Source organism: Taudactylus pleione, unplaced genomic scaffold (assembly GCF_031769625.1).
Source record: "Taudactylus pleione unplaced genomic scaffold, aTauple2 ptg000230l, whole genome shotgun sequence".
Lineage (NCBI taxonomy): Eukaryota > Metazoa > Chordata > Amphibia > Anura > Myobatrachidae > Taudactylus > Taudactylus pleione.
In genome coordinates this window covers 4,436,897-4,454,624 of record NW_028284632.1, presented here as the reverse complement: position 1 = coordinate 4,454,624, position 17,728 = coordinate 4,436,897, and the positions used below count along the sequence as shown (strand labels likewise).

General features: G+C 44.2%; 1 protein-coding gene across 2 annotated transcripts in view; it reads right to left on the bottom strand.

Moving 5' to 3' along the window:
• Positions 1-341: 341 nt before the first annotated feature.
• SPATA6 (spermatogenesis associated 6) overlaps positions 342-17,728 on the bottom strand; it is a 161,356-nt gene continuing 143,969 nt past the window's right edge. Inside the window, exons 8-10 of one of the 2 annotated variants that reach the window (XM_088479347.1) lie at positions 13,064-13,163; positions 6,203-6,285; positions 342-2,070 (exon numbers count right to left, since the gene is read on the bottom strand). In XM_088479347.1, the coding sequence (XP_088335473.1) occupies positions 1,887-2,070; positions 6,203-6,285; positions 13,064-13,163 (367 nt within the window). In that variant the 3' untranslated portion in view covers positions 342-1,886. Of the gene's footprint in view, positions 2,071-5,239; positions 5,489-6,202; positions 6,286-13,063; positions 13,164-17,728 lie in introns of those variants that run through there. The other variant, XM_088479348.1, reaches the window with a different exon arrangement.

Below are 17,728 nucleotides of genomic sequence, written 5' to 3'. Positions count from 1 at the left end.
ATGCTCTCCCGTTAGATGCAATTACATGAGGGGATACCTAGCTCACCAACAGAAATTCACTAACTTTCCATGGTAAAGTAAAAATTACACAGGAGGTCTGTTCTATTTGTATCTATATATCAAATTAAGCTATAATTGATAGCTGCCTACTGCCCCCACATGGAGGACAGATCTCCTGGAGAACACTTAAGGCCCCCATACATCAGAGATTGATTGCAGCAATTGTGCAATTTGCAATCGATTGTGTATAAAAATCTTTCCCTTTTTCAATCGATTGCAGAATTGCCACAATCGATTGGAAAAGGGAAAGATTGTTATACACAATCGAGTGCAAATCGCACGATTGCTACAACCAATCTCTGATGTATGGGGGCCTTTACTTAGAACAAGGTGGGTGGGGACATGATAAGCACCACCCACACCTGCAAGCAATGCATGCCAGGGGTTTGATGAGGTGTTCACACCATGACACTGTTTTAGACGGTCTAGGTAGGTACCCTGCAGCGCTACTGCAGAGCCGCCCGGAGGGTCCAAAGGTCAAGGCAGGCACCCTGCAGAGTTGCCCAGAGCTCTACTTCCCAGAGGTGGCGGCTCACCCTCTAGACGTGATGTCATGGCGTCACGGGTTTACTTGGCGTGGGCCGGCACAGGGTGGACCTCTTCCCTGTTACTATGTTGAGCTCACCCACTTCTTTTCCTACTATACCTCGTCTTCACATCTCCCAGATGCAAAGTAAGAAAAGTAGACAAGCATGCTACATATGAACCATTTATCTGTGTCACTATGTGTATTGTATTTTGGCCATCCAATAATACTTTACGTTTGTGCTACTGAGATCTGAAAGCCGGAGGTTGCACTTCGTTGGCACTTTCTGCAATTGGAGATTTGCAAGATGCTAAAGAGGATACACCTGTTACAAAAAATTATTTTGGGTAACTATAATAGTCAGTCAGTGTCTCAAATATAACGAGAAACAAGGAGTGACTGCAGTAATTCAGCCATACTGCCAGCAGTTTAAAGTGCACTCGTTACATATAGTGGAAGCAGCCATATAGTGCAATAACAACGTCCTGCTACAGTGATCTCACTGGTTTCACATTTTGTTTCATGGCTCAACTTACATAGGGGGAGATGTATGAAAATGTAGGAAGTGGAGCAGTTACCTACAGCAACCAATCAGATATTAGCTATCATTTATCTAGTACACAGGTTCTCAAACTCGGTCCCCAGGACCCCAAACAGTGCATGTTTTCCAGGTCTCCACCCAGAATCACAAGTGAAATAATTAGCTCCACCTGTGGATCTTTTAAAATGTGTCAGTGAGTAATGAGTACACCTGTGCTCCTGCTGGGTGACCTGGAAAACGTGACCTGTGTGGGGTCCTGAGGACTGAATTAGAGAACCACTATTCTAGTACATTCTGTAAGTGATAGATAAAACCGGATTGGTTGCTATGGGGCAACTTCTTCAATTGCCGCATTTCGAAGGTTTAATATTGTACAGCTCTCCCATAACGTCTTTAGTACTGTGTAGGCGGATGCACTTAAACCATACCAAAGTCTTACATTGAAATATTATTGTGAGTAGTAACTGTGCGTTATCTGAATATATAACCTACATAATATATATATAAAACAAGTGATAACATTAACTTTGGTCCAAGGAAGGTGTAATACAGTAATGCAGGCAACTTGTACCATGTACACAGGAGCCAGGAGGATGGCCAGAGAACAGTAGGGGAATAGATTACAGTCATTAGTGCAGGCACCAGCATACAGGCTTGGCTATGCAAATGGCACACAGTACATAGGAGTCTTGTCAGAGATCACTGGATCCAAGTGTGGCAGGACCTGGAGAGATGGGACGGGCACATTCACCCACGATCCTAGGAGTGATGGGACTTTCTGTTGGCATTTGGGTTCAGTGCATTTCTGTACATGTTCCTGTAGATTTTCTCCATGCTTTCTTCAAATATCACCCTATGACTCTTTCCTTTGTATGCAGCTGCTCTATTACTCCAGAACTCACCATTGTCCAAGTGTACGGATTTATCCTGTGAGAACGAGCGGCTGTGGAGGAAGCGTGAGAAAGGTGATGTCATTGCATGAGGGAACCGCGACACCTACAGGTTACAGGATGCTCCTAACGACAGAAGCGGCATGTAAACTGTAATGTAATTTATAGAGAGTGTACCTGAGCCTCAGATCCTATATCAGAGACCATACCTTGCAGGGTCACCTGTAACCCAACCCAACCCAACCACAGCCGATTTACCTGTAAAGCCTGCAGAAGGGAGAAGATACTCACACCAGGTGCTTCTGGCCTCACAGACTGTCGGGTGGATGTATTAAACCTTTGAGAGCGATAAACTGTCATTTAATAGGCCGTGCTAGACAAATGATAGCTAGAAGCTGATTGGTTGCTATGGGCAACTTCTCAACTTTAACTCTCTCAAAGGTTTGATACATCTCCCCCTGTATGAGAAGCTTAGTGACTAGCAGCAGGCCCTATAGGGAGACAAATGAGAGAGAGAAGTACCCCCTCCCCAGTATCTGATCCGACCCTGATGCAGCCACTGTGCTCTTTATATAGTGACTATAGGAAGACGCTCTCAGTGAGACGGGTCAGTGAGTGTTCCCTCCTGTAGTCAGTATTGGGCTGTAAAGATGATGTAGAGTCGCGAAGTTCAAAATGTACTATTGCCTCGGCATTCAATTGAATTTCATGGATTTGATAGCAGAACATGTCTGTAGTGCTATTACCTATTAACCTCGATTTGTAGTAGCAGTCTAAAATTTGAAGCTTACATTCCTCCCTTCTGATTTGACATTTGCACTTAAGCGCTCACCTATGAGGATTACTGACCACATCTGCCATCCTTCATACTGTCCCACTTCTTTATAATAAAAGTCCTGCCTGTGTCTACTCACAACGGAGGGAGCCATTTTGTGGGCTAAACCAATATTCAGTAGAATTGAGTTTATTCATTTACTAGGAACTAGTAGCAGGATGAATATTGAATGAGCTCATACCGGGCTGATTCTGAGGTGGGAGTAAGCAGTAGCAGGTAAAGAATCTCTTCCTGCATCCGTAGAGCAAAGCTCTGCATTCTCCAGCCCCCAAGTTATAAAATAAATTTTTACTACCAGTGGATTTAATTAAAAGGAGCTGTTACCTAAATAGACTGAACAAGCGGGAATGTCTCTCTGAGGAGCGTGAATGTACTGTCCCATTACACGAGAAGTGTGCCTACAGGCAGAATGACTAGATAAAGAGGGAACACGGTGGAGATTCTCTGTCTCGTGCACTGCGCTGTTCTAGCTTCTAGATTGTGACTGGGAAACTGACAGGCTGGGCTAAGGCTCTCTGTAGTCACGTGGCCAAGATGTGGGAACAGATCGTTTAAAAGGGTACATTTGTAATCAAGATGCATTCTGGGAGACATAGGAGCCAAGGGAAATTTTAAGTCAGGACATATTTAACAAGAACATTATTATACAAATCTGTCAAGAATAAAGAGCCCTCAAAATGAAGTAACCATTAACATGTCAATGGGGATATCTTTCTGGCTACATAGGGTGGCAGCAGCAATTTTATTGGCTGAACCAATATTTCCGAGTACAGTATGCAGCCAATCACGTAACAATACTTCACATACTTTGAGTCAACTTGCTGATGTTCCTGGTTCTGCCGGGGTCTTTTTTTATGTTATTTGACAATTTTAAAGAATTGCTGTGTCAAATGCCTGTGTCAAATACTGTGTTTGCCCGAAGACCAGCGACAATTTCTCTGCTGAGACCTGGGGGTATACTTACTAAAGTAGGATTACAAAAGTGGAGATGTTGCCCATAGCAACCAATCAGTTTCTAGCTGTCATTTTCTAGAAGGTACTAGATAAATGATAAGTAGAATCTGATTGGTTGCTATGGGTAACATCTCCACTTTTGTAAACCCGCACTTTAGTAAGTATACCCCCTAGAGAGGAACCTGTGGCTGCCACAAACTCCACTTAGCTGAGGCATTTCTTGGAGACTGAGAGAGCAGCTCATGCCAGCAGCTCTGCCCTTATCAGTGACTGTCACCGGCTATGCCCATCTCTGCAAAGGATTCTTCCTTGCCTCTCCCTCTGGTTATATATCTGAATTTTCCAGACTTTTGCAGTGCAGATCCTGCGAGAAACGCAATACCTGGTGCTTGTCAGCTGAACACTACACTAGAGTTTGTCATCTACTGCTCAATATACTTCCCCTGCGTACATTGGCTTTGGAATTTACTCCCCATACCAGGGTCTTTATAATGTCACTCTGGCGCAGATAACCTGGGCATTAAATCAACTACTTATGCGTCTCACCAGGGACCATATCTGGAGAGCATAACACTACTTCTCTTTCTAGAACACATCAGACGTGAACTGGAAGCTTCAACCCCGATCAGTTGGTGTCAGCATACATTTTGGGGTGTCCCTTGCATCTACACTACACATTTCAACTTTTAAAGTGTCTTGGACCCTACTACTACTACCCCTATGATAATATCATGTATAAAACAGTATGGCCACCTAATGGCCTACATACAAACTGACATCAAAGTGATAGCTCCACCGGTTCCATGACAAGCAACAGACTACTCTGATATCACAAATGGGCTACTTGTTATCTTACCCTGTGGCTACAGGTCGTCATGCACTGTTAGTAGTGCCAGAGGTCAAATAGACAGCATAACCATCACAACCGGAGATATTGGAGACTTTCATAGCCTAAATGACTGGCCCACTTTTTGCATTGAGTTGGTTTTGCCATGAATAACTAATACATTTTATATAAAATATTATACTATATAATTATATGAAAAGCCTTTTTCTCTTAGAAGTTTATCCACATAAATTAATTAGAACAGACCAAGTAATTCCCACAACAATGATATTACATGGTCCCCATGAGTTTGAGGACACCAATTTGTGTGTTTTTGCTAAGCATTGACAATTTCTGAGATCATGAGAGGCTCCGTAAGATCACATGAGACTTCGATAAGTTTCCTCTATCGCCAGCATTAATAGTCCTACATTTGTGTGGATTCTGGTCTTCTCTGCTTCCTCCTGGTCTATCGTCTCATAGGCAAACATTGGTGGTTCTACATATTAATGTCACAGGTTTTCCCTTTCTAATGTGGAGGCGACAAAGATTTGGATTTTAAGGAATAATTAATAATGAGAAAATATTTTCATGTATTGTGTAAAATGTCCTCCTTCAGATGCAGCTAAATGTATTCTCAGATGGAGAATATACCTCAAGGCCCAGGGCCTGGCAGCCATAACTATATTCCCTGACATGACTCTGAGGCACAAGTGGCATTTTACATAGCAGCTAAGCACAGTCACGCTCTGCAGTTCCCGTCTTCACTGCCTGAGGCAATATTTTTTACCTTGCTTGATGGTATAATAATTATTATTTTATTAATGAAGTGTCAACATATTCTTCAGAACTGTACCTGGTGAGATAAACATACACTGACTACAATTCAGGATTACAATATTGAATGTAAATTCAGACAAACGGAATTAGCACTCTAATAACAAGAGCTTACAATCTAATATGAAACAAGGAACTGCTACATGTACAGGTGCTTGCTTTCAGCAATGAAAAATCCATGAATTAATGTAGAGCAGGGACGGGGAACCTCAGGCCCGGGGCCGTATAAGGCCCGCGGAATCATTTGGTCTGGCCCTCTGAGCTTTTTTCTACTAGCCTCATCTGGCATGCAGGGTGCCTAGAATGGCACCAGAATCTATGCAGCAGTGCCGCCTGGAGCGTCCTTAGGATGCTTCAGAAGGTCACACCGCTGCCCTTACAGCTCCTGCTCCGGGCATTGCTGTAATCACCGGCAATTGTGGCTCCGCCCCCGTGTCACGTCACACAGAGGGGTCATGGCCTCACCAGGCCTGCGAATAATGTTATATATAGCAAAATGGCCCTCGGCTGAAAAAAGGTTCCCCACCCCTGATGTAGAGGGTGCACAATTATAACTACTCGGGAGTGCAGAGTGAACTGGCCAATTATTTTATTCTCAATTTCTAAAAACAAAGCTATAGAAGTTAAAAAATAATAAAGCGACAAGTACAAAAGAACTTGCACCCTAATTAATAGAAAAGTTTAATAAAGCTTCGCAAGTGACAGAAAGTAGAACAATCCAGTGAGCACTCACCTGTGCTGCAGCGGTCCTGTGCTAGGGAACTCGTCAAGTGATCTATTACCTCTGTGAGGCTCCTTCCATGAGACACTCTTGTCCTAGACAACCAAAATAAAGGTTCCCTTCAGTCACTTATATACATGTTCAGAATCTGGTTAAAATGGGGATCTCTGTATTGTACAACTGGCGCTAATGGTGCCAATACACACTGCGTTTTTCTGTTGACCAATTAGCATGTATGGAACATAAAGACAATTGATCCCGATCAACATATATTGATGAACCATCAGATGCCTGTCGATATGGAGGGTGAATTTAGTTGTATGGTACATACATCTGACCATGTACGTATGTGGTCTGTGTTCAGTCATGCTTTGTTCTGACCTATTCAGCCCTAGTCTACAGTATATACAGTACATGTATGGTGACATCTGAGACATATATCTGCCATAGTAGAGCTAGCTACACACCTGGCAGATCTGCCAATGACTAGACCAATCCTGATGAATGAACCGATCCTGATAACATCAGATGTGGGGAGTACACACTACACTAGGGGTGGGCAATAAGTGCCCCCTACAACAGCTGTTGTAGAACTACACATCTCAGTATGCCATGCCACAGTTTTACTATTTGGACATGCTAAAACTGCAATGCATGCTGGTATTTGTAGTTTAACAACAGCTGGAGAGCAGCTTACTGCACACCCCTGCACTACACGATAGTTGCTTAGTTTCAAACGATCACCTGGACTTCAGTCATTGAGGTGATGTTTCCTATATGCAGGATCAGGCCGATTTCCATAACTCTACAAATTCCGAGCGCCCCCCTCCTGACGGGACCGACATAGTGTGTGCAGTACTTGGTATGATAGCAGGGGCGCAGAGAGGGGGGGCGTGTACTAATTACCCGGGCCCGGGCTTGCTGGAGGGGCCCGGGTCCGGAGCTGCCCCCCCTCCCCCCCTCTTACAACACAGCAGCCCAGCACCCTGAGACAATTCATGTGTGGGGTTGCTTCTCAGCCAAGGGAATGGGCTCACTCACAATTTTGCCTAAGAACACAGCCATGAATAAAGAATGGTACCAAACCATCCTCCAAGAGCAACTTCTCCCAACCATCCAAGAACAGTTTGGTGACTAACAATGCCTTTCCAGCATGATGGAGCACCTTGCCATAAGGCAAAAGTGATAACTAAGTGGATCGGGGAACAAAACATCTAAATTTTGGGTCCATGGCCAGGAAACTCCCCAGACCTTTATCCCATTGAGAACTTGTAGCCAATCCTCAGGAGGCGGGTGGACAAACAAAAACCCCCAAATTCTGACAAACTCCAAGCACTGATTAGACAAGAATGGGCGGCCATCAGTCAGTATGTGGCCCAGAAGCTGATTGACAGCATGCCAGGGCGAATTGCAGAGGTCTTGAAAAAGAAGGGTCACACTGCAAATATTGACTCATTGCATAAACTTAATGTAATTGTCAATAAAAACCTTTGACACTTATGAAATGCTTATGATTTTAGGTCAGTACACCCTAGTAACATCTGACAAAAAGGTCTAAAAATATTGAAGCACCAAACTTTGTGAAAACCAATACTTGTGTCATTCTCATAACTTCTGGCCATGGATGTAGTTACTAAATATGCAGTGAGTACACGCACCAATGTTTCAAGCTTTGACAGCGTGTTTGTCATACAGATCAATAATCTCTGATCACATCAGGTCCATTTACTTCATGTCCAGAGAACGCAGCCTGACTCATCCTGGTCACTGTGTCTATGGTGTTAGAGAATCTCTCTATGTTACATCACTGACAGTAAATCAAGTCATTACATAATTACCTAATAAGATATTTAAATTAAGAAGTAAATGTCACATTGTGTGTTAACCTAAAACCAGAGAAACACAATGTTATCCACAGGTGTATTTTAGGTAACATACAGATCACCTGCTGGATAATCACATTAAGTGTCCTTTGTGTCTCTATAGCAAGGATTATCATTAATTAGCTCTCTATGACGGGCTGCACACGTCATTAAATTCTAATTAGAAATGGATGAATGCCTATCAGCGGTGATCGGTAGATTAAGCAACTTTATTAAGGCAGCTAAATGGTTAATCGTATTAACAGCTGTACTTTTAGCCGCAATTTATTAACATTTTATATACAAGACTGTAATATTACTTGGATGAAACTGTTCCTTCCTTTAGCCTCAATTCCACATTCAGCACACAAAGCTCATATTGAACGATCGTTATAATGGATTAGTGGCTATACTCACAATGACGAATGAACTGCAATAACTGCGTGAAAGAAAAATATAATGTGTGACCATTTGCCCATTTTCTCCAATGTACCAAAAATTGGGTGAAGTAGTAAAGATAAAATAATATACAGTACAACAAACTTCAGGAGCCTGTCTACAAAATTCTCTAGGCCCCATTAAAATCTATAGAAAAGACTCCAAGCGCAACATTTCAGACACGACCTGGCTCCTGGCCACTACTGAATTACAATTGTTTTTTTTTTTCTATTCCTATATTTCAGTGAGTATATTATTACATTGTACAATACGCTGCTAACATGTAGTGAAATTTCCCCACGTCTTAGCACATATATGGTATAACATACCCAATGTATCAACTGCATTTTATAAAAATATGTAGTACAGTATAACCTACGGCTGTTAGTTGCAATGCGATGTGACTAGGACACACCAGGAGACTGTACTGATTCATTTGATAAGCAACAGTTGTATAGCTGTGTCCGACTGTGTCTATAAATGAAGCACAACAGAACTTGGCGTGGGAAAAAGCTGCACCTCTGCATTGCAGTGTGTATACAGATTCTGACTCAATCGTGCACAAATATACAAGTGTCGCAAATCACATTCATCAAAGCAGTCTCCTGGTGCGTCTTTATCACTAAGACGCTTTTTGTGGCGATAAAGACGCTCGGCGCAAGCTGAGTCGCATGGGACCTTGCGTGCCAAGAGGGGCTGTTTGGTGTGACTGCAGCAATAGTGTAGTATGAGGATGGGATCGGTATGAAATACCCGACGCTGGAAGACCGGTAGTGAACATCCCGACATGTAATTATTTAAACTATTACTAACCTAACCCCCCCCCCAACCCTAACCGTCCCTAAGGGGTGCCTTACCCTAACCCTAACCCCCCCCTGTAAAAGCTTAAACCTAACCCCCCCCTTCCCCGCAACCTAAACCTAAGTCTCCCGGGAGGGGTGCCTATCCCTAACCCCCCCTTTCCCTAGCCTAACCCTTCCAGGGGGGTGCCTAATCCTAAATCCCTCCCGGGAGCCCCTAACCTAACCCTAAAATTATTTTGGTAATTACCATTTTTCTATGGTTTGTTTCTTCAGGCTGCTAATAGTGTTTTCTAATTATGCAGAGTTTGCACAGTGTCATGTCAACTACAAAGACATTCTCACAGCACGTGATTTAGTGAGCGGAGAGACTTTGAAATGTCTCTCTGAATTCAATCTGCATTTGTGCACTGTAAAATCCTCTCAGCCATCACATGACATGCTGAGAGCTGTAAAACTGTGTGTGTGTGACTGGCAGCCACACTTGCCTGCTCTCCAAGAGACTTTGAAAAAGAGATAATGATTTATATAAGGACAGCTAAGCCAAATGACAGAATCAGATGTATTAAAATGTACTTATCTAGCTGTTGAAATAAAGAAAAGGTTATGTGGGATTGCTGCTTCAAGATAAAAATTGTTGTTTGTTTACTTGCGGAAAAACACAGAACACACGCACTGGGAACCTTTGCCATTACTAAGTTATGGGGTTCAGGCGGCCATTTTGTATGCTAGACTAAATCATGTGAGAATGCAGGTATAAATGTATAAATTTAACATATAGAATTACTGAACTCTATTAAAGGAAACCATAGGGTTTATTGTGATTTCACTAGATTCTTTTGGCTACTCCTTCAGCCCACCAAAATGGCTGTCTCCCCTGTGCTTGACAGCAAGTACACTTTAATATAACCTGCGTAAAAATTAGCATTAACCGGTGTGTATATATTTCATCTGTAATCCCATCATACAAAATATTCCCTGTCCCTCACATACACTCCTAGGATTTCCAGGGAGTTTTAATGAAAAAAAATGAGAGAAAAATAAAAAAAAATAAAAAAACCAGCAATGTGGAGTAATGAGCCACAAATTGATGAATATTTTTAATTAAACGTTGCTGAATTGAGAGAAGGAAGGAAAATTCCTGTGGGTTATAAATTTCAGATAATCTTCGGAGGCCTTGGAAATCACTGGTGCTTGCCATTCACTGCTCATGCCTTTAAACTCCCATGGCAGCAGAACATTTGTAAAACTGAACATCAGAATCAAATTTCAAAGCTCAGCGAGCTTTCATGCTAATATGTTCTTGTTAGACATCTGATCATTTGTACTGGTTAGCTGTAATTACCAGGCTCTCTCAGCATACTCTGAGTTTTTTTTCTAAGAACTTTAAAGCCCCTTCCACATGTCGCTGCCCCCCCCAAAAAAACTATTACTCTTTTTTTTTTTTCTCTCACAAAAATGAACAGTTACCACATTGAGATTTATATAATGGCACGCCACAAAGAGTAATGATGTGCTGTAACCTGCAGGAAGAGATATCAGTGCTAACTAATATCAAGACACAGATGATAGCTGTCGGAGACAGAAAACTTTTATTCTTTTCACCGTTTGATAATATAACCTTTGGTTTTTATTTTTTAAAGGGGATCGTCGGTTTAGATCAGAGATGGGGAACCTCCTGCCCGGGGGCCTTATAAGACCCTCAGTATCATTTGATCTTGCCCTCAGAGCTTTTTTCTGCTAGCCTCATTTGACTAGCAGGGTGCCTAGAATGGCACACTGCAGCCATAATCAATGCAGCAGTGCCGCCTGGAGGGTCCTTAGGATGCTTCAGACTGTCACTCCGCTGCCCTTACAGCTCCCTGGAGCATCCTCAGGATGCTCCGGGCATTGCTGTAATCACCGGCGACTGTGGCCCCGCCCCCATGTGACGTCATGCAGAGGGGGCATGGCCTAAACCAGGCCCGCAAATAATGTTATGTATATCAAAATGGCCCACTGCAAAAAAAAAAGGTTCCCCACCACTGCTTTAGATGATCTCAGTTGTGTTATTAACAGACACAAATTATTCTGTTTCAGCCAGACGATATGTTATCCCGGAATCCCGTGCCTTTTAGGTTACTTCCTCCAGCCCAAGAGATGCACCTACAGATAGGAACAGCCGTCCTTCCCCAGGTATCAAAGCATTAATGTCACAGTGATTGACAGTCCCGGGGATACAGCATTATATATTATGTTATGAGAATGCTATACAATCGTGTGCATTATAAGAAGTCTTGTACTGATTTAACATGTATGCTATTTTCAGAGGCCATTTAATTCCTTTATTGGAGCAGTCACATGGGAAGCGACTGCAGACCAGCTGGAGCAGTGGGAACGGATCATCAGAGCCCCCTGACACACACACTGCTGCACTCTGCAGGATGGTGAGGAAGAGGTGCCATGTCTTGGGGGAGGGGGGAGGGTTTGATCTTTTGGCACTGTTTGTAGAAGCCGTAGGTGGGGTAGTGCCCAGCAAACTGTTTGTTGCCCTGGGGGAGGTGATAGTGACACACATTCAAATTATGGACCTATGGACACTAGTAGGTGGTGTCATATAATGCCACTGGGGATCTATTTATTGCCTCTGGGGGATCTACTGACATTGAGGGTTGGGAGATACTCTTACAATGGACCCTATGGACACACGGGGGAGGGGGCGTGCGAGGAAACCCCTAGACATATTTTTTTTCAATAAAATATATATAAAAAAACATTTCTAAAAATAGGTTCTTAAAGTGGTTTTTGGGGAAAATATCAGCCAGTTAAGTGGTTATCTCATGAAAAGTTTGCATATATGCAGGGCAGGACTAAGTTACGTGCTATGCACACCAGAGACATACAAAGACAGATACTATTGATATATTATAGCAAAGGTTTAACTGTAAATGTGTCCTAGTACTGATACCGTTTCCTTACTAGTGTTACAATCAGGCTTCATGCATGGTGTTATACACTACCAGGTTTGGGAGCCCCTTCCCTCTCACATCATGATTCCCTTGCTCTGCCACGGAGACCGGTCACTAAAGGAAGCAGCGGCCAGGACAAACATCCCCTAAAATCAAGACTGTTCCACCACAACTAGGACAGTTAGGAGGCATGTTTACTAACCTGGAGAGACCCTAATGGCACCCCCCTTCCATGCATCCCCAGGCATAACAGCCCTGGATCATTTTCCACCCGAGCGTGGTTGTGTATGATTTCCATGAAAGCTAATTGGATTGGCTGCTGTACCCAGGGCCGTCGTCAGGAGCTTATATGAGTGGTACTGTTGTATGGGATCAGCACTGCTCATAAGGCCTGGACTAGTCAGGAGACCCTCTGCCCATCGATGATCACGCGCCCGAGGATCCAGTCATGCCACCAAGATGGCACAGCCACACCTCCTGTAGCAAGTAAAGAGAGCCCCAGTATTTCTCAATGGGTATGGCTACACCCCCAGTGGAGATCGGACAGATATTCTGGGTACCTCGATGTACCTGAGACTACAGTAAGGGGGCTGGTAGCGGATTGAGATCTTCCAAACAGCGGGAGTCCTGTTGTAATACCTTACTTTTTTTTTTTTTGCTTAATTCAGTCTTAAAAGATACATTTGACATAATAAAAAAAAGTTACATTAATATGCCCATAGGGTGCTAATAGAGAATCAGGATTAATTGCTCCACGCGGCTTATTGTAATATCACTTTTATCATATAGTACTAATAAGTAATGTGACATGTTACTGAAACTCACAAAGTGTAACTTCTGCCGGGGACTGTGTGTCCGTAACATGCTTCTGACCCGCGAGTGGATTTCCTCCCAGTTTGCTGAAGATCGCTGATCAGACGTGAACCTACAAGAGTCACATATAACCATGAGCGCAATATGCAATTTTACTGAAACAAATGGTGGATAAACCAACAATGTATAAGCAGAGGAACATAATAAATGGAGAACCAGATTCATAGTAAGTTACTGAAGACTTAACTAGCTAATTAAATCTTATTTCTAGTTATTGTACATACTTGCAACATTTTTTTTATAGTTTACTGGCAAATGATATCATAAGATTTTAGAGTGAAGACATTTCGTATAAACACGTCTAATTTACGGGTATGTAGTCAGGATCCCAACCGTCAGAATGCCGAGGGTTACAATATGACAGCAGCATCCAGACGGTAACAATCCTGACAGATCCCGATGATAAGTATTAGGGTTAGGTACTAGGGTTAGGCTGTGGTACATGAGGGTTATGGCTAGTCTGCGGGACTGAACAGTTATGCTGCCCATCCACTAGGCGATTAAACCTAGCGATTGAGCGATAACGACGCAATCGCTTGGTAATTGCCCGCAAATCGGGCAGTAAACTGTTAAAAACGACCAGCGATGCGCGCGCCCGCTGGTCGTTTCGTTTTTAACATCAATCATCGCCCGAACATGACGGCTAACCTGATGACCGCCGTCAGGTTGCCATGTTCGGGGATGATCGATCTGCATACACTGAACGCCTGAACGGGCGGTGTATGCACTTCACCCCGCGGGAGACGACGGCGTCGTAATCGTGCCGTCGTCCCCGCATCTAGTAGTGGATGGGCAGCTATAGGTTTAGGCTGCAGGAGGGGTGGGTTAGGGTAAGGGTGAATATTTATTTATACTATATATATATATATATATATATATATATATTATGGATGCACTTTGCATAACAAACTCACAAAAGTTGTACGACCGCGAAACAGGCAACTGCAAAACAACAGGTAGTTAACTACTTTAGAGAAAACGGTCTCATAAGACCATCTGAGACTTATTCTCTGCCTCTAGTAAATCGGATTTGCCTCATATTTACAGCTGGACACTGACAAATCCTCTTCTATTGTGGCTTGAAGACATACATGTTTTGGTTGATAAATGAAAACCTCTGCTTCCCAACAACTTCCCTTGGGGTGATGAGGGAGCACAAACTAACAAAAGCATATTTAGAATGAATATATTATTATATGTCTATATGGACTCAGGTATAGAGAAGTAGTGAGCTGTAAATGAAAAGGTTAGAGGGAAGATTTTTTGGTCTAAATAAATACACACATTTTGTCAAATGCATTCTGTTAAAACAAACAAACAAGGATAGTCCTGTTGAAATATGAAAATATCTGTACTAAAGTGATTGTCAGGACTTGTTGGTTAATACTTGGTTTTCCAATAACAATGTAATGTAATCAGTATAAACGGCCCCACACCAGCCCAAGCAGAGGCTAGGGAGATAGCAGTCTAGTAGGGACCGCTCATGGAAACGGTTTTAGTTTCCCTGGAATGATTGGAGGAGAGAGGGCAAGCCTCCACTCCTGAGAGACAATTTGGGTCTTCTGGCCTCCAAGCCACAAAGCAGGCTGGTTAGCAGCTGCACCTGCACCTTGAAGGCATGAATACAACAAACTCCACAATTACAATCCACGTTTTAAGGATATCCATGTTTGAGCTCAGGTGACTTAATTAGTACCTCAGTCAATTTGATTTAACCATCTGGACTCCAGCATGGATATTCTTAAAACCTGGACTGTAATGAAGGAGTTTGTCCACCATTACAGTTCTCAATTATCTATTATTATAAATTATTTATTAACAGTTCTCTATATAGAGCACACACATATTATGTAAAGCGTTGCAGATAATATTTTGCCATTTATGTCCCTATCACATGTACACACATACACACACTAGGGTTACATTTTTGTCAGAAGTCCATTACCTTACCAATATGTTTTTGGTTTGTAGGAGAAAACTAGAGCACCTGGTGGAAACCCGCATAATGAATACACAAATGCCACACAAATAGGGCCCTGGCTGAAATCTAACCAATGTGAGGCAACACAGCTAAACATTGCACCACCATCTGCTGAGAAGAGAAGATACACTTGGCTATTGTTGTGTTACCCCTTTCACATCGCAAATGGTGGGTCGCATCCGAGAATTGTACACTCGTCCTTCCTGGGTGCGACCCGCCTGAAACCCCTTTTAGACCTGCGGCCCGACCCGGCAATAATGCCAGGTCGTTGACTACACCGCCATCACTGCTGATCCGGCGCTTGGAAATGAGATCATCTCCAAGTGCCGGCTCTCCCTATGCACTGAATGGGACCTGGGTCGCCTCAACCCAGGTTACCTGTTCATACTGCACCGTGAGCAGGGCTGAACTCGTGTTCAACCCTGCTCGTTACTCGAGTTGAAATGCCGGGTTGACCCGGGTTATCTCAACTGGGACCTTTCACGCTGCACAGTAACCCGGGTTGCTGCGCATTCATGTGCAATGAATTAGACAGGGCGTGATTCAGAGAATGGACGCAATTGCAACTTTTTTTGCAGCCCCTACTGCATTTTTTTGCTAATGGTGGGGCCAATGGGGCGGGCCTATTGAGACACCTACTGGCTGCAGCACAAATCCACTGATGTGCATACAAAGACACACTCTCTGTGCACCAATGGACACTGCACATGCCCAGGCGCATGAATGACAGAATGACCATGGTGCAACTGTCACACCCCAAATGACTGGATCACGCGATTTTGATTTGCGTCTCCCAGCTGCAAACATCAGTACGCATGCGCAGTGCGCCTCAGGTGCATGTGCAGAGGTAAAACATCTGGGCTTGTGCCTAATGCTTTACTTGCATCCACCCCTGAATCACCCCCTAGGTCACCCACATATAGGGAGGGACTATGGACCTTATTCAGAGGCGGCCGTACAGTCTACGACCGCACGGCCGCCTCGATGTTTTGCCAGTGCGCATGCGCACGAGGGAGCCGGCTCCCTCGTGCGCATGCGTGAGACCCGCTATGACCGACAGCGCTGGTCGTAGCGTGTCTCTTTCCAAAGGGGGCGAGCTGTCGATGTTGATTGACAGCTCACCCCGTTTGGAAGGCGGGCCGGGGGGGTGGCAGCCCAAACGGAGGCGTTCCCATGGGAAAGCCGTGGGTTGGCCTCCCCTGCACTAGAACATTGGACATCCATGTAATTAATTGGCAAAGTGATACTGTCTTCCAAAATTAAATGGCGCGTGGCAAATAGGGACACTGGCATGTACTGTAACAGTAATCATTGGCCTTTGGAATGATAATGCAAACAAGAAAAAGCAAAACGGCCTCCTATGTGTACTAAAAAAAAATATATATATATTTGTATAGTTAAAACCTGATACTTGCAGAAATAATAAAAGACGTATCTGTACAGTATTGGTGGGATAGGGGCTGATTCTAGGTCAGACACAGTGTGGCTGGTTTTGCGGGAAGCCACAGGAGACAGTTTACTACCTTATGCTAGTGACAGTGGTCCTGATTCACAGCCAGACGGTCTGACAGAGAGCTCGCTCTGAATCAGGGCCATCCCTCTTAGTGTTTGGAGCGGCCTCCTGGCCGCTCGCATAGCTGTGGGTGTTTTTTTTTTGCGAACGGCCAAAAAAAATGGTTGCGATGGTCAAGACCATAGGGCTTGCGACGAGACCCTTGTGGTAGGGTCTCGTCTGCCGCAAGCCCAGGAGTGCTTTTGGCTCTATCAGAGCCAAAAGCACTCCCACTGACGCCCACCAAAGGGGGCGTGCTGTCAATCACCATCGACAGCACGTCCCCTTTGGTGCGAGACCCATAACGACGGCTTGGCCGTCGTTATTCGGGTCTCGCGCATGCGCACGACGGAGCCACCTCCGTCGTGCACATGCGCACTTGGCCAACATCGACCCGCTTGCGAGCGCTCAGCGCTCGCGAGCGGGTCTGAATCAGGCCCAGTATCCATAGGGTTAATGCGAGAACCAGGACGTCTTCAAATGGGACAACCCACGCCCGCAACCGTTATCATTAGTATGGGCACTTGCACCAGCCCCCTGCTGGGTGCATGAAATCCATCAGTAACGGCATTTCCTTAGCTGCATTAGTGATTCAGAACAGCAATGGTTAGTTACACCCCCATAGCCCACCCATGACACTTCCACAAGAGGGATTACTTGTGTGCGTTCGCAGAATCGCTGTCCAGTTGCCACCAAAAAATAACCATTTCACATAAAGAGATCCATCCGACTCAGAATCGCTGGAGATATGCAAAAATGAAAAAATATATATTTTCTGCGCAGAATGCTAAAATTCGTGGCCATGAAAGGAGCTGCGTCCCCATGAGATGTAGTCAGCATTCTGGCACACACAATGCCAGCTTTCAGAATCCCGATGGCTGTGGTCCCGAGGTGAGTATTAGGGTTAGGGAGAGGCTTAGGGTTAGGGAGAGGGTTAGGCAGGGTTGGGGTTAGGCTGCGGTAGGGGAGGGTTAGGCTGTGGGTGGGGGGCAGTAAGGGTTAGGCTGCTGAAGGGGAGGGTTAAGGTTAGGCTGCGGGAGGGGAGGGTTAGAATACTTACCTGCATGTGTCGGGATTTCACTGC